This window comes from Parus major, chromosome 3, assembly GCF_001522545.3.
Source record: "Parus major isolate Abel chromosome 3, Parus_major1.1, whole genome shotgun sequence".
Classification (NCBI taxonomy): Eukaryota; Metazoa; Chordata; class Aves; order Passeriformes; family Paridae; genus Parus; species Parus major.
The window spans coordinates 49,565,330-49,587,954 of record NC_031770.1 but is presented as its reverse complement, the minus strand read 5'-3'; the positions used below and the strand labels follow the sequence as shown (position 1 = coordinate 49,587,954).

Sequence of the window (22,625 nt, the reverse complement as noted above, 5' to 3'; positions counted from 1 at the left end):
GAGGAAAACAAAACTGCAGCAAATTGGTGTCTTCCTAAGGGCATAGATTTTTTATAATGGCTTCTTGGATCAAAATGGTAAAGATCTCTATAAAATGTTTAATGGAAAATTTGCTTTAATTGCTTTTATTAGAGTCTAATGCAACCATGAGGTCTATCAGGGAAGAGCTGCGTAGAGCTGTATCCATTCCCCATCCCATGACCCTGAGCACAGCTGAACAGTTCTACTGAAAGACACAGTACACCCTGCTTATGCAGCAAATTGTGAGGCCAGCACTTGACTTGGCTAGAAGAAAGAGATCACTTCATCACTGACACATACTCTGCACAAGCAGACACAAAGAATAATTTAAAATAGCTTTCCTTTATGAAAATGAAGATCTGCTGGGACACACAGCTAGGAAAAGTTGCATAAATATGGTCTCTACCAGTACAGGGGAAAAATGTGACCATCACCCAGTATTCATAAATGAAATAAACCGTGATTACGATACTTTTCTTGGAAGATACCCTCAGTATCTTTCACTGCATTTTCTTTCTGAACATTTCTTAATTGGGGAAGTGAACACAAGAGTATAGCCAAAGATACTGTCTGCAATTATTTTAATAGCATTATAGAACAACAAATCCACACTTTAGAACTTGATTAATCAATATGTTTCTTGACCCAAAGAGAAACCCAGACTTAAATAAAACAAAATCTTTGACAGGAGCAAGTTTGAAAGTAGAACACATTACATCTTTCAGATTGTTATTAGTTGTTTCAGTAAACGAAAAAAAAATATTGGAAGCTAATATTTTGGTCATAAAATAAGAAGTATTTCTTCAAAACAATTACAGCAAATATTCCCTGAGAATTAAGAATCAGCAACAACTATTGCCAAATTGTTATTTCAGTTACAGTGCAGAAATGTTATAGCACATTCTCACCATTCAAAGATCACACAGGAAGATTAAAGGCCACAGTTTTTATTTACTATGTGCATCTTCTGGATGTGCTCATCTTTCAAGAGAATTAAATATGGATACAGCAACCCTCAGCACTGAAGCTAACCAGGACGTGAGGGGAGAGAAGGCAGTTGAGGAAAGATTTAATCCATGTGCTGAGTGTGCATGTTCAGAATTCCTAATTTTTCCCCCTGCACTAGGTTTTCTAAATTTTCTTTTCCAACTGATAGGTTATGGCAACATTCTGGAATAACCCACTCTCTCTGTCCCCCCAGAAACATGCATATAAAATACACACCTGCCACCAAAATGCTCCACTCAGACAAGCAACTTGTAATCAAAGCAGAAAAGGGAGATGAAACAGAAGAGTGGAAGAACTATTGAAGTTGAAATAATCAATTTTAATGCCTAAAATTAGATTTTATGGCCCATGGTACTGCTGAAAGCTGCATGCAGCACAGCTTTATTTTGCATTATTCCTCAGCACACAGAATTAAAGTGCAGTAAACATTTGGGATTTGGTACAGCACACTGTCATGAAAAAAAAAAAAGATAAAATCTATTTTTTGTTATTAATTGACCTCAAAAATATGTCAGTCTGGGGGCAGTTTGCATTTGACCAAGAAAAATACAAGATCCAATTGGGATCCAAATTATCAAGTTGTAAAAGAAACTTTCTTCCTGTCCAGTCCTATATACCACATCAACATATGCATGTCTCCCTCTGGCTACCTGTTAGTTTCCTGGCTCTTTCTCCAAGATAGAACAATCACTCTTTCCTTCTAGCGTGCTGGTCTTAGCTCAGTTGAATTCTTTCCTTCATTACTTCAAAGCATCCTGCAGATCTGGCAGTGTCTGCTATTGGTTGATCTGTGAGTGCTGCAACCCAGGAGAGTAGAGCATTTACTAACAGCACACTATGAAAACCTGACCAGAGATCTGCAAAGACCCAACCTGCAAAGAGTATTTTGATGGTAGTGGTAGTTGAGATGGGCTAACAGCAGAAAGGACACAGTTTGAAAAAGGTAAAAAAATGCCTAGCAGAAGACCAAGAGAGATGGCTAACATATACCAATGAGTGCTGTAGTGCTATCACAGTTTGATCCTAAAACACTATTCAGAGGTGTTTGGAGAAAACAGAACATCTGAAGATCTCTACCTGTCCCAGAAAACTTAGATGGAAGTAGCAGCATGTGGGCTGAGGGGTCAAACTGGGAATGCAAAGTATTCAACATACCTAGAACATGTTGTGTATATTGTAGTGAATACATTGGCCATGTTGGATCTGCTATGCAATTAATATTGCATAGCAATATTAATTGCATAGCAATCATCATGCAATTAATCTGCATGTATATAGGTGACCTGGTCTGGACATCAGTTCTCACTTTGGCCAGGCTGTCAGAGGTCCAGAAACACTGGATACATGGCCACATTCCTCTTCTGTTCATTGGAAAAAACTTTCTAAGTGAAAACAGAAGTCAAGTCTAATAGAAGAAATGGTTGTTCTATCTCTGAATCTTGAGAACTGTGATCCAATTAGTTTAGTATATATTTCATTTTTTTATAACCATTTTCTCTATTATCAGAGTATCTTTCTACATAACTTCATCAACTGTCTTACCCAAAGAGATCTAAAGGAAAAATACATTAAAATAATCTTTACCATCTTTGTGAAGCGGCAATCAAAAAGGTCAAACAAATCAGCTGGCTATAAACTATGACATTTACTGTCAATCAAGAGTAAATGCATCATATTGCAAAAGAAAATAATGCAACGTGACCCACAGGAAAATATAAATGCATACGGGTGATACAAACTTCAGTTGACATTACAGTACTTTACAGTAAAAAGCCTTTATTTTCTTTTCCTATCCTTTCCTTTCTTTTCCTTTCTACAGTGACATCTCGAAATACACTGCCAGTTACTTTTAATCTCTCTAAGGAACAAGAAGATTCAGACCTCTGCTCTCATCATTAGCCAGGAAGATCACAAACTCATGTTGGTTATTCAGCTCTGAAGACACCACTGATATCTGCTATGGCCACTCTTCAGCCACTGAATAGCTTTGGAACATTTTGCTAGTTCAAGTACTACCTGTACAGTAAACCAAGCCTTAAAGTCTCCACATGTTCAAGTGCACAACACTCCATTCAAGCAGTTTTACTTAGAAAGAGACACTGAGATTAGTGACACTGTTGACACTTTAGCACAAGTCTGGTTGTGGGGGAAGAGAGAAAGGTTCCTGGCACGTCAGATCATCTTCTCTTCTAAACAGGAACTGCCAGACACGATGGAGTATAGATCTTGACTAGTTCATCCCAAGCACAGTCCACCACCTACAAAGCAAACAGAATCAATTTAGATCCTTCACAAGTGTCATTTTGACAAAAACCACAGGGAACTTAATTCATATTGTGGATTTAATACCAGTTGGTACTCTGACTTACAGTGCTTCAATATTATACAATAACTAAATTGGTTTTGTTTTTTTTAAACTTTACTGAGAAACATGAAAATTAACAACCTCCTATTTTTTATACTCCCCATGAGGAATTTCAATCTCATTCTTGATAAGCTATGAGCTCACTGTCTATTGTTGAGAAGAAAGATGTGCATTTGCTGAGCATTGGAGGCTATGGTTTTGCTTCAAGCACTACCTAGATCACCACCAGTTTGATAAGAAGTGGTGCCACTTGTAGGAAAGGCATCTTATAAATGCAGTGAATGATCAGAGTATAATTGAAACTTTTCTGAATCCAATGTCCCAAGCTCTATCCTAGATGAAGGCTTGAACTTAAAACCAGAAGATTAACCTAAGTCTATAGTGTTTAAAGATTTTAATAACTAACAAGATCAAAAAGGAAAAGACTACAGAATGCTTTAGGTTTGAAAATTAATTGAAAATGAACTTTAGAGTCTGTAACAAAGTGGAAGGGTTAACCAGACTGACAATTACTCAAAAAGATGACTTACCATATATATTCACAACATATTGTGGGAGACAAGAACTAAGGCAAACAGAAGAAAGAGGAGAGCTAAAGAGAAAAAGCTGATGAGGTCCACAAATAAATGTCAGCAAGCCTAGCTGAACCCATATTGCATTATCTTTACAATGTCATTTCCAGTTGGGATCACAAAAGATACAGTATTGGATCCTCTGCACAACAAGCTTCCTTCTGCTGCAAACTGCAATTCCTGTTCTCTTCTAGAGCCAGAATGAACAGCTGCACAGTAAAAATTTGGAAATCCAACTACAGTATTTGATTTCAGACTATAATTAGCCCATTTTGTGTTTACTATACTGCACTATTATTCATTTTTATTGCTTCCTTAGCTGGTTCTACTTAGTTATTTGAAGTGCTTTCCATATACGTCTAAATGGGTCAAAAAAACTCTTGACAATATGTCTGTCTATTCATACGACATAATAGAGCTTTCTGTAGCATAATGTTCTGCTGCATTGCAGTCTCTCAAATCATACCAAAAAGAAAATTTGAGTTTTCCACTAAATGCTGTGTAGAAGCTGGCAATCACATAAACTGCAGGTTTTTTACTATTCTCCACAGCTACGGATCAATGCTCTATAGGCAATACCTTCTATTCTTGTAAAGAAACAAGAAACAAAAATAACATTTGGAAAAAATCCCATGGGAATTCCCACGTGTTATCAATGTAATTAGCATCCCTGAAATCACCTCTGAACAAATATAGTTACAGCACCATTTAATCTAGCAACACTAAAAATAAACAGGGGATATTAAAAGAGTTTGAAAAGGATCACTTGAGATAAGTTGCCCAACTTATTGACTTAATGATATCACACGAAAGGAGAAAACAGCCAGCCGACAAGAGGAAAACAAAAGCTACAGTAAGTAACAGTGAATCAAGTTCTCCTGTGCAGCAGCAAGTCTATAATGGAATACTGATACCAGAAACCTTGATGAAAATACACATGTGAAGTACAGCAAACAAGTATCTATGGGAAACTGGGACACTGCAGCATGGCAGAACATTAAAAAATGAAATAGCATCTCCATTTCTCCATACTTTCTCCAAAATACAGCCAAGACCGTCAGAGAAAGGGGCCAACTGTAAGCCAAGAGTGCAGCAGCCAGCATTCATTGATGGAGGGTGCCACGTGTTCCTTTGCAGTAGCTCAGAGATTGTCACTGCCTCAAATACAAACAACTAAGATGACTCCTAAGATAAAGAGAAGGACTTGTTCATGCAGCAACTGCATCAGTTTACAAAATGTCTCTTCTTGCATTTTGCCTTTTATCTTGTGACCTGTCTTATACAGTGGTCATACAACAGTTGTGTGCCTTTTCCCAAAGAGGAGAACTTGGGATACTGAATGTAAGTGCTTTAAAAGTATTTAGAAATCTCAGTTCTCATGTGACATATGACCATTTTTAATACATACTTCAAAGCATTTTAGCCTTTTTTAAAAAATAAACTAAATGCTACTTAAATATTAAAATAGAGGTAGAAATTTCATTGGGATGAAGGCTCATCCAGCACACCACAGTAAATAAATATAGCATACAAAAAGGGTCAAGTTCCTAGAATTTATATTTTGATCAAAGAGATAATGTTACTGACAGGTGAAGAAAATCCTCCTGTGGTGGGATGAAGACAAAGGAAAACTGAAAATGGACTCACACTTTATTTGCACACCTAATAAAAGTCCCTGCCATTAGGAGCATGAAGGGATGGAAGTCTGTCCTCCTGTAAAACATGTCTGCTGTCTCAGGGACAAATTTTACTCAGAGATTCAAACAAATCTCACTGATTTCTGTTTTTAGAGGATGCATGGGTTTTTTTGTTTGTTTTTTTTTCAAAGTGACATGCCAGCAGAGCAGAGGACAGTTTATTTCAGTTGCAAAGAACTGTATAAATTGCAATATCCTTATAATATTGATTATTTTGCATGGCATGTTTTGTATGTCATGCAACTTTCATTATCATTTATGAATACTCTTGTAACTGTAGAATGCAGTTTTACTATAGCAACTTTAAGCTATTGAACTGCAGGGAAAAGAAGAATAATTAGAGCTTAATGGTAAAATATGAATATTTTTCGTTGCACTGACTGGTAAGCTACATCAAGAAATAACGCAAATAGAAGAAGCATTCTAAGCCTGGTAATTTTCATTGTAACTAAAGCTATATGGAACAAAGGCAGTCTAACAAAATGACATTTATTAATTGTCTTTAAGGCTTTTATTTCAGTAGCAAAGTTGCAGTAGCAGCACATACATTAAAGGTACTATACTATTATTACTGCAGAATAAATATCATGCCAATTTATCTGCCAGCAAAGTCACAAAAACAAATACAAAAAATGGGGATCACTGTATTTCTCTTCATGAAAAGCCAAAAAGCAAGCAAGCAATCAAAAAACTGCAATCATCAAAACAGAAAGCTAATTGCTTGACTAGAAAATCATGGTTCCACTCAGCTAAAACAGCTATGCTGTATTTTATTGAAATGTTTATCCTTGTCCCAGAGTATAACAATGTTTTCCACCAACTGATTTAATACTGACATCCATTCATTTATCAGAGCCATTTCCATTGACTCACTAACTGATTTACTCCTTTGACAGGCACTCTGTTTCCTATTCATCACAATCATCTTGCCTTGCAATAGACTTAGACCTTTTCCAGCACCCGAGGGCAATCCATTCAGTCTAGTGCAATTACCTGCATGACATTCTGCCTCTTTACTGTTCGGAAGAAGCAAGAGAACAAGAGAAAACTCCCAAGTTAGCCACCAACTTTTTTTTATTCAGTACTTGAAGGCACAATAAATCTGCAAGCCCTAATCAAGATTAAATATATTCAAAAGAACAACTAAAAACTTAAGAGTTCAATTACCCTTTATGAAAGGGTTTAATCAGAACAAAGTACAGCCTTCTCTAGATTAATATCTCCAGAACTATCTTGGTGCCACTGAGTTTCCAGAGTGCTCATAATGAATCACATGATAATACATAAATGTGCCTGAGAGAGACCCATTTCTCGGCTTCTCCCCATCCCATTTTCAAATGAAACCAGTCTTTTTTTTTTTTTTCTGTAGAAGAGTCAGAAGAAAAAAAAAAATCAGTTCTTGACTCCCATTAGTTGTGTTTCCCTTCCTCTTTTAGTTTCTTATCTTCTGTGTCTTCTCAAACAGAATTTAATGGTCTATCTATATCATTATTACGTATTTTTGAAGGATCCCGAACATCCTCTAAGCTTGTGGGATTGAGATTAATTGAAGATAAAGCAAGCTATTAGATTTGCTACTCATCAAATTATTTTCACAGGTGAACACTGAAGCTAATTGGTCAAGTGCATAATGGATCATGCATGAGTTTAAATTCATTCAGTACTTACTTTCTTCTAGAAAATCTGGACCATTACTGTGGCCTGTTTGGTTAGCAGTTGCCAGAGTGAACTGCATAATGCCAACCTTTACATGCAAGTGAAAGTGATGGGAGTTTGCAAATAAAAGTTTTTATTTTCAATGCAGTTCACTGCAATGGTGCAGTAACACCAATTTTTTTTAATTTACTTTTGAAAAAACACACCTTCATTTAATTATTATTTCCAGTAAAGACAAAATGAAACAAACCCCGGAGCAGAACTTCTTATAAAGATGTAGATTAAAACTAGAGTTATCTTTCTCAAGGGAATAAAGAGATAAAAGACTTGAGGGGCATTATTTTTCACATTGCAAAGATATGTCACAAAGAACTGATCTAAGGAGCCAAGAGCTGCTCATCATTTTTTCTGTCGCTCTGACATGGGCAATGGGAAGATGACTTGGAAGTCATGCCACACATTCCTAAATGCAAGTCTTCTAAATGTGCTTTCATCAGTAAGTTGTAAAGGAAATGAAGATGTGAGTTGCAGGTTAGAAAAAAATCCTTGAAATCTCCAGAGATTTGGTAGCAATTCCTCTGTACTTTTAAAAATTAGAAAAAAGACATCACCTCAGTCTTCCAAGAACTGGCTTAATTGGTAATTTTAAGTTCTGTAGAAGATACGTTGGAAATGCAAAATGCCTTTCTGTGCTGATATTGACCCTGGTGACCCCAAATCCAGTCAATTTACATCAGTGAAACTGTTTTCTAATGACCCTATCTGACCTTCAAATTTATCCTTTAGCTCAGAGTTAAGTTCAGTTCCTTCTTTTTGGGATCTAATCACAAATAATCAGAAGACAAACAGTATTTTCAGTAACAGCTGCAAAATCCTGCTGTCTTCAACAGAGCACAGTTCAATGCAATTCAATGTCTTCTACTAGTAAAATTCACTGGGACTTCTTGAACATTTACTGGTCATACAGGAGAGTAACAGAATCCACTACACTGAGTAAAAGATGGGGCTCACAGAAGCAGCAAGTATTTGTAAGCCACTGTACCAAATAAAAGGCACAAGCAACACATTTACTAAATAAGAAAGTACTGTCTCCCATTCTTCCAAGTACTTCAGTATCAAAATTGATTTTCCTCTCCAAACACTTGCAGCTTTTACAAAATTGTGATGCTTGACAGAAACCTTTCCAAACCAAGAGACTTTTGCTGATAATGGCAAATAGTGGCCATTACTCATGAGTGCCTAGCTTTGACTTACACAGTGAAAGTTTAAATTTCACAGTTTGGGAAAGACATACAGTAAGTACCAGTAAGGAACATCTCTTTTTAGCCCCTCCAACTCAGTAAGGTGTTCAGATTGGATTAACACTTGCAGCTGGTGAAATATGATATTTTGTGGAAAAAATCCACTCTGAAATTAGGTTAGTAGATTCTTTTTATCTCAAAGAATCAAAGAAACTGCATAACTTTAGTAGCATCCTAGAGAAGGACCATAAGGAGAGACTAAAATGAAATACAGATAGTGTTATAATTACAGCAGTGGGATAGCCACAACAGCTGGGTGGAAGCTATCAGGTCCTTAGTAATTAAGTGTAAAGGATAAGAGCAAGTGATCAAAATAATAAAACTGAAAATGTCTGTTTTTCTGTACATTTCCACAAGACGTAACTCCACTTTTATATGGAACAATCAACATTTCTGGGCCTCTTGAGCATCCACAATTAATTTAAATGAACAGCAAAATACTTAGCCAAACAGCCTTACTAAAGGCATCATCTGCATTTATATTTGACTATACTGGTTAAGCCAACTTCTGCAGCCCCTCCTGTCCCTTCTGCTTCCTGTGTTGGCACAGCTAATGCAGCACACTGCAAAAGCTGCACAAAAAAAACAAGGAGCAGAATAAACCTGCACACCAAAACTTGACAATGACCAAATATTTCCCCATAAAGCTGGACGAATTTAGAACTAGATTTCAAGTTACTTTCAGGGCATGCAGGTCAAGTGTGTATAGTTTGGTCATGGCCTCCCTCCAGCTAGTAAGAAATTAAATTGAAATTTTAGTGATGCAGGACACCATCATGGGATCATGGGTTTCATGGGATCAACAGACCAATGCAGGCACCTCTTCTCAACTCTGCCACTGGCCAGGTGCAAGGAAGGAGCAGACTGTGGCTTGGCAGAACATGCTGGTGACACCCTGCAGCTTTAAGAAGAAGAGAGTGGAAATTCAGGAAGGCCAAATCACAAGACCAGTGTGACACTGAGCACAAGAGCTATGGGTATCACACTGCTACCATCACTGTCTCCATAATATGGGGTGTTGTGTGTGTTATGGTTTAATCCTCATCAGCAACTGAGTACCGTGATACTGCTCACTCACCCCAACCCCATGTGGGATCGGGAGGAGAATTGGGAAAACAAGGAGGTGCAGCCAGAATGTTAGAGAAAACAAATATCCTCTCAAACTTGTTGACAGAAACAGCTATTTACACAGACAGCTGCCCTTTTGTAGAGCAATTATGATCCAAACACACACAGTAACAGTAGAAGCAAATCCTCAGTGATCACAGTTGTACTGTGTTGTACACAAATTATTCTAAAACCTATACTTCAGCATGCATTCAGATAAAAAACGAATTTGAACTAGAGAACTGATACTTGGTTCATTCTCATTTGAAGCTGAACATTTTTAATTTCCAAAGGAAGCACCTCAGCACTGTACATTGTGGAGTCCTATTCTGATCCTGGCATGTCACAGATGTCTAATGTGCTTTTCTCATACCAAGTGCTCTAAGCCACTACACCACTTGCCATCACTCCCACTGAAAATTACGTATCCTTGCAGTTTAGGAATGTCATTGTTCGTAGCACAGAAGTGTAGAGAAATGGAAAGATTCCTCTCCTGTTCCCATGAGACACTTAACACACAGCACAACAGAAAGCCTGACTCAATGGAAATCATTAATTTATACCTTCCACTGTCTGTGTTACAGAGTTCAGAACAGATATGAGGTATAGCCAAAAAAGATTTTCAGACAAAATTCAGAGTGACAGGTTTTTTTACATTTGTGTTAGGCAAAATTGTTTTATAACTGCAACAGAAAGGGCTGGGTATCTTTTTGTCCATGATTTAAAGACATTCATGATACATGTGTATTTTCTATTCTTTATATACTTATAAATTTCAGAATCAAGATAAGAATAAATATTTCAGAATAAAGATATATAATTTCAGAATCAAGATAAGAAGGAAAAGTTTATAGGATCCGTACTTTTATCTGTGTCATTAATGAATTGCCTGAAGATATTTAAAATTAATTCATGATTCCCATATGGCATTTAACCTACAACAGAAGAAAAAGGCTGTTTTTATATAAAGCTGCATAAATAACACCAAATTTATGAATTTACCTACAGCATGTAAACATGAATGTAAACACAGCAAAATCCCAGGAAGAGATGGCTTAAAGGCGTATGATTTTTTCATTCATCAGAACATTTACAGATCACATACAGGGGAAGTAAATATCAGGAGAGAAGTAAGAAATCCAGTGAGCTGCAGAGCACAACTCCACTACATGGTCTAGCATTACCAGCTCCTAGCAAGGAAGAGTTTATAGCCGATTGCCATTTTTTAATCTCTACATACATCTTATATCTATCTAGTGTGTATACAAGGAAGCAAACTTTATCCAGTTTTCTTATCACTAAACTTTGGAAAGAACTATCTGGTCTGAAAAACTGCATCCTCTTAATGTTGCTGACAGGGTAGAGATTTGCTCATTTCTTAATAGTATACACTATCACAAATGTAAAAGATTTTTGGTGCTTAGGGTTTTGTCACTGTTCTCATGTGTGCCAAGGTTACTTTGGCTGAAAGCTGGCATTGGGAATATTTTCTCTTGGAAAACATGCCTGGCAAACTCTCACATCAGCACTATGCAGTTTAAACCCTGAATATAATGAGGATCATTTCTGTTAATGCTTTGCACTGCTAAATGCACATTTTTCTATGCACCTAAAAGTTTGTTATCTCAAATTTCTATGAATCTGACACTAACATTATGGTGGGAAAAAAACTCTCAAACCAAACAACATCTGATTTTTAAAATTTGAAGCTTTCAAAAAACACCTATTTATTCTATCTATATTAGAGATAAATATCTATTAGAGATAAAACTCTATTTCAAAAAATAGAGGCAGACAATCCAAAATAGATACTACAATATTTAACTAAGCACAAAGGAGTTCAACTGCTTCATCTAGCTAATACTAGTAGGTCTCTTCACATTCCTTATGACCAGATTTTTTTTCTACATGTTGCCTCCTTTAGCACAAGAACTAGATTGCCTGCATGTACCAACTCTCTGCCTGTGGGTTCTGTTCAAAGCTCAATCAGTTCTATAGGAATATCTTGTAATTCCTAGATCACTAGCTACTTAATCACAATTCTATTCTGAACACTTTCAATAGTGCAGATAATTTTTTCCTTGACATGTAAAAAGCAGTTCAAAAATGCTGAAGTTCATTGTGCAAAGCCAAAGAAAACATAATCTGTCTAGACAACAAAAGATATCTTTAAGAATGAAAGCAAAGGTTAATGACCAGAATGGTACTTAATTTGAGTATAAATGAATAGCTTGTCCATTATAAATAAAATACCCTACATTCTCCCTGGATCCTTCTCTTTCTCCCCGGAGGAGAGAAGCAGTTCAAATCTGAAATCGTAACTCCTTGTAAAGCACACTGTGAAAATCACAAATCATGCAAATAAATAAATGAAGAAAACAAATAATGGAGCTCATCATCAGATTGATAAAGGACAGACATAAAGACAACTTACATATTGGGAACAGCAGCATAAAATTTAAGCAAATAATCTTTGTTGGATGGATGCAGAAGACAGGGAAAGCCTCCAAGGGCTCATACATTGCTCATGAAGCAACTATTCAGCAGGTGTTCACAGAATCATAGAATGGTTTGGGCTGGAAGGGAACTTAAAGATCATCTAGTTCAAACCCTCCCTGACATGCACAAGGACACCATTCACTAGACCAGGTTATCTGGCCTTGAACACTTCCATCCACAACTCTGTTCCAGTGTCTCATCATCCTCACAGTAAAGAATTTCTTCCTTATACCTATCAATGATCTTTCAGTTTGAAGCCATTACCCCTTGTCCTATCAATACATGTCCTTGTGAAAAGTTCCTCTCCGGCTCTCTCAAAGGATCTGTTTAAGTATGGGGAGACAGCTACAAGGTCTCCCTGGAGCCTTGTCTTTTCCAGGCTAAACAATCCCAACTCTCTCAGCCTGTCTTTGTAAGAGATTTGCTTTAGCCCTCTGATCATCTTCATGGCCTTTCTCTGGACTCATTCCAACAGGTCCATGTCCTACTCAGAGCTGAACAAAATACACTCAAGGTGGTATCTCATGGTATTCCTTTAAAAATGGGGGTTACATTTCCTTTGTGTTCACTCTTTAACTTAGTGAGAGTTAAATTTTACCACATATTTTTAAACTTCTTTAAAAAAAACACAATTCACAATTTGCATTGCTGTGATATCCAACCCTCAGAATACATTAAATCAACTCAATGGGAAAAAAACAGAGGAATATCAAAGCTGTTGCAAATGCCAAACTTCTGTCTGGAACGCACATTGGCACTCAGTAAATATGGATATGTACCCCAGATTTATAGATTTTGTGCACTAAGTCCAAAATCAGACTTGTAGAATTTCTGTGGGGAAAAAAAGATACCTGATTGCACAAATATCCTAGTGTTGATGGGTATGCACACCATTATTTTCCCCTTTTCAACATAAAAGTGCACGTGCACTTTTTTTCCAATTCATTATCTACCATGAAGCAATGGGCTTATAGTCTAAGTAATCACATCCTCAATACAAAATGAAAGAAAAAATCTTCTCTTTTCATTCAGATCACATGCAAACCCACACCAGCTTCATGGAAAACTGAACTGGCCTCAGCACATGCACTGCTGTGGGACTGTGAAGCCCTAAATGCACTGTGCTATGCCTGCTGCTCCCTCTGGACCCAGTGCAACCAAATCACATCCATGCAGTCACTCAGTTTCAATACCCCAGTAACTGGCCTTTAAGTACTCTTACCTTGCACTGATGAAAAATAACCTGAACCTTGAGAGATTTTTTCAGCCTTACAAATTTCCCTGTGTGGTTCACAGCACAACCTTGTGTACAGTTACTGCAGCACCACTGAAGCAAGAGAATTTAAGAAACGACCGACCAGGCAGAAAAACCATCAAGGTATCATTTAGCTAGAATGGTTCCATGTGCAGTAAGCTAAGTATTTTGCCAAACTTACACCTTTCTCTTGTGTATTTTTACCAGCAGAAATTTTAATGTTTTAATTTGCTTTGTCAAAACAGAATGTGAATGCAGCTGTTGCAATTTTTATCTGGGGTAAAAAAAAATTTTACTGTGAATTTGAGAAGAATCTAGATGCAAATTATATCTCTGGCATGTTAAATAGTGCATTAGGAACAGTTAATATGCTTACAGTAATTTTTGTGTGAAAACTAAAGGCTTTCTCAGTTTAAAGTAAAAATTAACTTCAGTTTTTCAGAGCTTCTAGTCTAAAAAAACATTTCATACTACAAAAAAGAATCCTCTGTTTACAAAATAGAAACAACTGCAAAACTATTGATAAAATAGTTTCTAATTATTCACATTAACAGCTGAGGGTTTTTGAATTTCAGCCGCAGATTAAGCCTCTCCTAGTCCTCTAAACAGTATCATGTGCAACACTACCAACATTTAACTTAGCAATTTAAGTAGATGGAAGAAAGCTCTGTATCTCAGCTTAGCATTCTAGACTCTTCTCTACTATTCTTCCTTCTGAAACAAAATACTTCATTTTCCTAGAGCTCACCATGGCTTTCAGTTATCTGATTTTTCAATTTAGTCTGTCCTGCCCTCCTCTCCAAGCCAATGCAAGGAACTGCTTCACAAATAAAAATGGACCTGAAATAAGGTTTATTTGATAAGCATTCAGCCAGACTCACTTCCAGAAGCTTACTGCAATCTGGTGACTTATTCAGGATCTGAGTCCTGCAGCCCAGCGCCTGTAACAGGCAAGTGAAAAGTAAATGCATCCCAGCTCTTACCTGACCACGGTTGTGAAGACTTAAATCGAGACCACATGTAAATTCAGTATGATGCTCAACTGTTTCCAGCAAAGGACTAGGCTTGGAAAAGTCCCAGAATCTATAGAGAGAATAAAGGAGGGAGAGAGAGAGGAAAAAAAATCAAACAAACCACAATTAAAGTAATTGAAAGGCCATTTCAAAAACATAATGCAAGATATTGACAAATCTGTTGCTGCCATGGTATTTAAAAAAGCAAACTCATCCACTTAGGAAACATAACAAATCATACTCCTGCAAAGCCATCTGCTGATTTGCATAAATTAAACCCCACTGGGCAAAGCCATCTTTGTGTCCTGTTGAAGAAACTGAGATCAAAGTTGGCACCAAGAAGCAGTCAATGGGACATTATTAAAAGAGAAGAAAAAAATATAGGCTAGAATACTCTTGTTATATTTCTTGATGGCTAGGGAATCTTATCCCTGAAAAATATTAGCACAATTTGTGATTTTTCTCAGTTTTCAGCATCATTAACTATGGGGCCTTTATTTAAATAAAAATTACACACTCATTTAGAGATCTCAGTCATGCACATTCTCAATTTTGAGACTGTGTTCCTGTAAAACAGAAATTCAATATTATAATTTAGTAACGAATTTGTACAACACAGATCTGCATTACACAGTCAATTCCACTAGTTCATACTTTTAAAATATTTTTAAAAGAAATTTTTCCTTTGAGCCTTGGGTGATAAAAAATTCTTAGAAAATAATAATTCTGAGATCCTCTACTTCTTTCAGTTACTGTCCTGGTAGATGCAGTGTCCATCAATGCCATTAACAGCAAGTATGAGAGATCTAAGAGTAGATGGAATTAAAAATATAGGTAAAAGACACCTCAGTCATGAAAAAAAAGATTAAGCCCCAGAACCTTCAGCTAACAACACAATGACAAAATGATGGCACCAAGCAAAGATTTGTTTCTCTTTCTTGTGTTGTACATACTGCTGAGAAAGTCCACAGACTGCACAGCACAGCACAGCATATTTTGTGGGCTGTCAGCTGTAATCTTATTTTCTACAGCCCAGATTTTCACACAGGGGTCAATTATATGCTTTACTACTTCTGTAACAATCATAGAGGTCTCTTTGCCTTGCCTTTATTGGGAAAAGTGACAAAACTTAACAAGAACAGCTCATTATCAGACCAACTACAGTGGAAGTACTGTAAGTTCAAACCAATTCAGGTGAAATAGCAAACACTGGAGGCAGCAGGGTCAGTTTGTTTAATAAGTAGATGTTATTTCCTTCATAAACAAGGAGAGTGGTATCAGCACAATGGCTATGCCATAGCAACAACCCTCTTAATTTTTTCCTAGAACCTGAGATCTAAAATAAACAACTTATTTTGCAGGAGAGAGGAGCAAAAGACCATCTCAGCATTTTCATCCTCCCACATTTGTTCATAAGAAGGTAAGGAAACAAATCTTATTGTTTCTACGTAATAGTGTTAGCCTTCCTTACCACATTAGCCCTCTATTAATTCTTGAAAGACAGATGCTCATAACTGAAAACTATGATTAAAGAAGGAAATTTTAGATTTACATGAATAAAAAATACCTTTTGATCAATTTTTAAAATAGTAGGACAGTAATGTTTGTTATATGAAGTCATGTTGTAAAAAGTCAGCAGCAGCTTAGAATTTAAGACTACTGCAAATTAGTTCAAGTTCAACAGACTGACTGGAAGCTTTGATACCTTTTTTAATATATAAATAATTACTAGTGAAAGCTCAAAAAATTGTTCTCAGTCTCAGGACTGAGAACCATTGATGACAAATTAATGATGGTTTTCATAACAACTTTGCAATCCAAAGCAAGAAACACTGTCTACAGCACAGCTTCCAAAACCACTGTGGTGACAACAATATTTTCCTCAGAGTCAATGTTCATCACATTCTGCAGGCTGAGAGGGAAATGCAATTTTTCTAAGACACTGTTTTACCACAGCAGGACCTACACAAGTAGGTATGCTTGCATTACTTCAGTTGTATCTACAGAGTTAGTGGCATGAACTTAAAAAATGGGCCAGACAACCACATAGGCTTTTAGGGTCCCTTACAGTTTTATACAGCCTGTACAACCACAAGTGTGTCATTCAGAACTGCTATTTTTACCCACATTATGTATGAAGTCACAACTTCAATCACATCTGCATTGATCACAAAACCCCAAAACCTGAATATGAGTGTATCTTCTTAAACTTTTTAATGCTGGAATTGTTAGAAGTATAACTTCTCCCTCTTTTCTCTAAAGTTTATTTGTTTTACATGTACCTGGCATACAATTCATAAGCTGCACATGTATTGCAAGTGGACTGCTTATTCTGAACAAAACATTGTAAGAAAAGAAAAACCTCTCATACTATGGATTTTGTACTTTGCAACACCCATAGCTGTGTCACAAAGACCTGTGCTCCCTGACCAAATCACTTTTACCAACCCAAATACAGTCTATCCTGCATATCTTCTACCTTGTCCTCACCCCCACTCTCCCCTTACCAAGTGCCCCTGCACCTTCACCACTGGCTGGGAAAACAGAGGTAGCAAGTATCATTCCAGGTCCCAGTGCCTGTTGCTGCATGATGAGGAGCTAGCATATCAGAAAGATTACTCCCTTGTGGTGGAATTCATGCTTCCCTTACCTTCCTTCAGGCAGTACTTGAGGTTTCCCCCTCTTGCATATTCGTAAGTTTCCATTAAATTTGTAAAGGCTTAGTAAATTTAGACTACAAGTTTCCTGTCAAATCTAGTTAAGTTTTCAACAGGTTCACAAGTTACCCAGGAAATGATTCAATGAAAATGCACAGATGGAAGCACAATAAACAACTCATCAAGTCTACATCCTTCTGAGTAAGAAAAAAATATTTATGATAAATATTTATTCATGAAAGCTTTACTAATGCTCTTAGGTTATGTCTTCATACATCATATTTTTAGGTGGGTGTGAATCAGCTGTTCAGAGGCTGCTTTCCATAAAAGCCCACTCAATGACTAATGCTAGCTTTCACACACAATCACACCAGGCACAAGTCACAGTAGAATGTGGATTTATAAAGCCAAGAACCTTTCAAGAGCAACACAGAACTCAGTGCTAGTTTACTACATGTGTATCACACAATTCATCCCCCTGCTCCTATTCCCTAATTCTTGTGCTGACTTGTAAAAGTTCTTCCTGCAAACTAGAAAAACTTTTGTCAGAGGAGAGCTTAGTGTCAAACTACTTTCGGATACAGGCCAATCAGAGCAACGACGTTACTTCAGGCATTAACTGGGAACATCTAACTGTTTCCATACCAATGTTCTGAAGAAATTATTTCATTACAGTTCCAGTGAAGTATCAACATTCTGAAGCAATTTGAGTATAAAAGGACAATTTCCATTTAAGGAAAATTAAAAAAAAAAAGAGAGAGAGAGAACAAATAAGCCAACAACCACCTTTTCACCTTGAAGGAAAAAACCCAGAAAAAAAACCACAAGGATAATAAGGATACCTAACTGAAGTGAAACACAGTTTATTTTAGGATCAGCCTTATTCTGTAAGACTTCTTTGTGATCCAAGTTACTGAACTTGTACATAGTGATGAGAGATAGTGGCTTAACTTACAGTGTGTTGCAGAGATGATGTCCAACATAGTAAAACTTTTAACAAAAATTGCCTTTCTGCCTTAGGGACAGATATTAGGGACATATTCTGTGAATATGATTCAAGATCTGGCCTGATACCAGCTTAATGAAGCTCTATAATTTATCAGATCCTCTGTTTAGATTTTGGTGAGCACTGTCTGTGACTAATGCACCACGATTTCTTTTTTATACTAAAGAGTCCAAAAATACCCAATGGTGATTCCAGTAAAAGACGACAGTGATGTTCTTCCAAACTGAATTTTGACAGAGATAATGTTTAAGAATATGCAGGCAGACCTAAAGTAGTTCTGGAAATGTTACAGTACTTTGTGTATTTCCTGACATTTTAATGATTCATTTGTGTTCACTGTGCTCTTTAATTAGCCTACATTTTTTCTGAGCTCTTCTGAAGAGTAAGGAAATGTTATAGAAAAAATTCGTCTGAATTAAGCATTTACTGGACAGGGATTATAAATCATTACATCAAGGTATGTAAAAACTCAAGTTCAAACCAACATCCTCTTTTTCTCAGCTCCTAGGTTCCTTTTCAGTAGCTTGGCTACAGCACTCACATTCAATCGTTACACTCTTTGCAAAGGAGGAAGCTAAGCATTATTAACTTTGTTTTCAACCCACTACTTTTTCTTTTAGATATACAGTTGTGATTATGTGCCAAACTAGCTGTACAACCTGAAACAAACAAAACCCTGCCTCTTACATGACAGTTTGACAATCTGAACTAAGATTTGCAGCTGTTCAGTTAAACCATAAAGCTTCAGTAACCTCTAAGATTACAGAGCTCTGACAGTAAAGGATTGCTCCAGTACTATGCTCTGTTTTGTTGTCTATTATAAACTAATGCTTGCAGATAATTCTGAGCTTCAAACAGACCCACCGAAGAGTATAAATTAATAGCATCATAACTAAACTGCTATTAAAATAACACAGCAATGAATCTGTTTTTAAGGGACTGCCATACCATGCTGTTCTACGAATTAAAATTCAGCCCCCTGCCACCAAATGGGGCTAAAAAGTCACAAGACTTGAGTAGACTCAACAAGATCCATAACTAATGCCATGTATTAGAATCCCTTCTCTTCTTCCACCTTTTATATAAAAATCAAGGATTTTTACTCCTAAATTGAAATGTATGTGTGTGTCCACACATGTGCATATATGACAGGATGTGTGCATGTATGTAATTGTGGAGTGTATGATGCATCCAGTAAAATGACAGTATGTGGTAGAGGTGCAATATAGTTAGTCTTTACATATCCAAATTCTTAGGGAAACAATTTTCCTCCGTTATACAGAATATTTTGCTTGTGACACCTCTTCCAAAGACTTTTACCTGGCCTTCTTTGTTGTTTGTTCACTCATACCAGATCAAACAGTTTTAGAAAACTGTTAAAAAATCTTTATTTCATCTCTTTGATTCATCTGTCTCTCCCTAGTCATGACAAGTAAATATTTGAACAGAAAAATAATGCCTAGAGTGAATTTGTGAGGAGGTCCCCAAGCTCTGCATTAATAGACACAATGCTTTGTGAGCTAGTAGCTCTCTCCTTCTTTTCTGACTATTTCCACATACAAGAATGTCAGAGCTCAAATTGCACTAGATTTCAATATTGCATGAAGCAGAGTAGTGCCAAACCTGAAGGATATATAGTTGGTGTCAAAAAGGGGAAGAGCATGACAACACAATCAAGTTGTGTCAGTGCTTAATGTGTTAACTTCATGATGCAACTTTATGGATGCAACAATGTTATGGCAGAAGACTGGATAGATTTATAGTTTAGCAACATATACAGGCACTGAGAATTAGCAACAGAACCCTTTGGCAACAGAACCTCTCTAGGTCTGGTGGCAGACCAATTAGGACACAACCACACAACCAGCAGTGACATTACTTGAGATGATATGGACAAGTGGGATAACTTTGCAGTCCTTTATAGAGGCAAGAGGGCTTCTCCCATTTCTTAATCTACTGCCTACTACACTCAGTTCATGTTAGAAAATTAAAATGTAGATCAAAGAATGGGACTGAGGTATTCAGGAATACTTTATGGTGTACTGACTTAGGACACTGTGTACCTTAGAGAAATCCCAATATCAAATCAAACTTCTTTAGGACTTTAAATTAGCTTAAAAACATCTGTACTATGAGATCTTCAGCAGTATCAGATATAATGAGCAACCAGGGGAACTTGAAGAAGGGCTAAAGAGCTTCAGCATTCACACTGTGGAACACTACTAAAGTTTCCTCAGATACCAGTAGGACAAAAGCTGTGTTCATAAAAAGTGTAAATAAAAATGCATAATTTTTAACATTTGAACAATTTTTAACAAATTAACTAAAGTAAGAGGGTATTATCTTCTTATCAGACATTATCACAAGTGGATGCAATATTCTACATTGAGTAGAGTGATGTGAAAAGGATTGCAGAAAACATCTGATAGAGCAGATATTTCTTGGCATAGTGACTGAGCTGGCCTTTAATGACAAACCCATGCATTTGCAACATAGGTTATGAAGCATCTGACAGCAATATTAACTACACTTCTGTATATCCACCCTGGAACTGTTTTCTATTGCAAGCCATATTAAAATAGATCATCTTTCTATTTTTATTCAGTTAAAGAAAATACTGTACCTTACAGTAAAATCATAGGAGCAAGAGGCCAATATGGTTGCATGGAATGGTGAAAACTGCAAGAAAACAAAACAACTTTTACATTGTGGACATATGCAGACTTATGTTAAGTAGTAAGTTATCAAAAACTTAGTTCATTTACTAAAAATAGTTCTAAATATCTAAATTTGTCTTGGTACCACATCACACTGCTACAAAACAGACTACATCAGTGTATTTCTCCCCCATGCTTCTAATTAAAAGGAATCATAGAATTAATAATCACAAGGAATGCCCTATGGGATCCCAGTTTGCTTAGATTTCATTACAGCAGTACCAAATAACTCTGCTGTAAAGTTAAGAAGTTCTGGAATAGTCACAAGCAGCCATTAAATTCTGCTTTTGGCTAATAAGCTGTTTCATCTCTTTATATAAATCAAGTTTCAAACCAGCTATGTGACCAGTTAATTATTTTCAGAGAGACAAAATCTGTGCCATACTACAGAGAATATAAGATATATTACTGTCATCAATTCGATATGCTATGATTTTGAAATTATTTATACAAATGGGAAAAATGGAGAGAAGTGGAAAAACTGAAGGCAATATAACATCACTTCATGATGCTCCCCTCTCCTACAGGGCATTTTACATGACAGGCTCTTCCATGATACATGGATACACTCTTCCACAGACTCTTTCAGACTGGTCTAAGAACTGCAGCAAAAGAAGGATGCAGTTATGCAAAAATTATTTATCTCAGTTCTAGTTTTTTTGCAACCTTCAGTTTCCAATTATTTTAAAATCTGTATTTCTCAGCAGGAAATACAACAGGCCACTGACATAATTTGAGTTTGAAATGCAGGTCCCCCACACTATGGTTCACAGGTAAGTCTTCCTGCAAGACTTCTAATATTATTCACAGAAACTACACAGCCTAAAGTTAAGTCTGGGCTATTGCCACAACTGCTCAGGTTGCCAAGAGAGCAGTGTATGTTGATGGCTACTGAACTCTGCTGACAGAGTGTCTTTGCTATAGCAGAATTGCGGGATGTGCATGCTGGAACTTGAACCTCTGCAGACTTGCTGCAATTTTTTTTTTGAGGGGGGGGAAAGAAAAACCCAAAAACCACCAGGTTCTGCACCTCAGGAAAATGAATACTAGAGGGGAAGAAGTCAGATGGGCAATAAAAATTAATGGTACACTTTCCATAAGCCCCCTTTGCATGTCCACATAGTTTAAGATAAAGCAAAACCATCCTGTTAAAACTTTGTCATTAACCTAAAGTATTCTAGAAACTTCCTTAAGCAAACTCTGTCAAAATACTTAGCAGAGTGTTACACATCTAAGTTGAGAAAATTTGCATAATGTTTTTCTGCTACAAGAGAAAATTTTGTTCCATTTAACTGTAAGATACTACAATTTTATCATCTGAACAGCTGTTTACAGTCAGAAGATACCACCACATCATCCATCCTGATTCCAACATACCCAGATATCTTTTTAGGTAGACTCAAAAACTGTAACTATGTTGTCTAAGATATTGAAGCCAGCTAAGAATGTGAGGATCAAATGCACCAATATCAAAATCTCCCAAAAAGATGACCTCAGTGTGCTGATGATGCCCTGTAGTGCAGTGAAAGACCGTAAGAAATCTGCAGGAATCCTGATATTATTGTTTTGGGTAGAATTCCTTGCCAGCCTCAGATCTGACAGTCAACACAACCCCTGAACAAGTGAACAGAATACAAAAGACAGGCAAGCAAAGAAAGTGATTTCATGGTTGGTTTAAGCTAATTTCAGAGTGTACTGCTGCCAAGACTTGTGGTTTCCACTTTCTTTTCCACTTCAAACTGTGTGTTCCT

General features: G+C 36.7%; 1 protein-coding gene across 1 annotated transcript in view; it reads right to left on the bottom strand.

The window, feature by feature from the left end:
* Positions 1-585: 585 nt before the first annotated feature.
* PEX7 (peroxisomal biogenesis factor 7) overlaps positions 586-22,625 on the bottom strand; it is a 43,359-nt gene continuing 21,319 nt past the window's right edge. The window contains exons 8-10 of the mRNA XM_015623094.1: positions 20,781-20,836; positions 14,465-14,564; positions 586-3,287 (exon numbers count right to left, since the gene is read on the bottom strand). Of these exons, the coding sequence (XP_015478580.1) occupies positions 3,219-3,287; positions 14,465-14,564; positions 20,781-20,836 (225 nt within the window). The 3' untranslated portion in view covers positions 586-3,218. The remainder of the gene's footprint in view (positions 3,288-14,464; positions 14,565-20,780; positions 20,837-22,625) is intronic.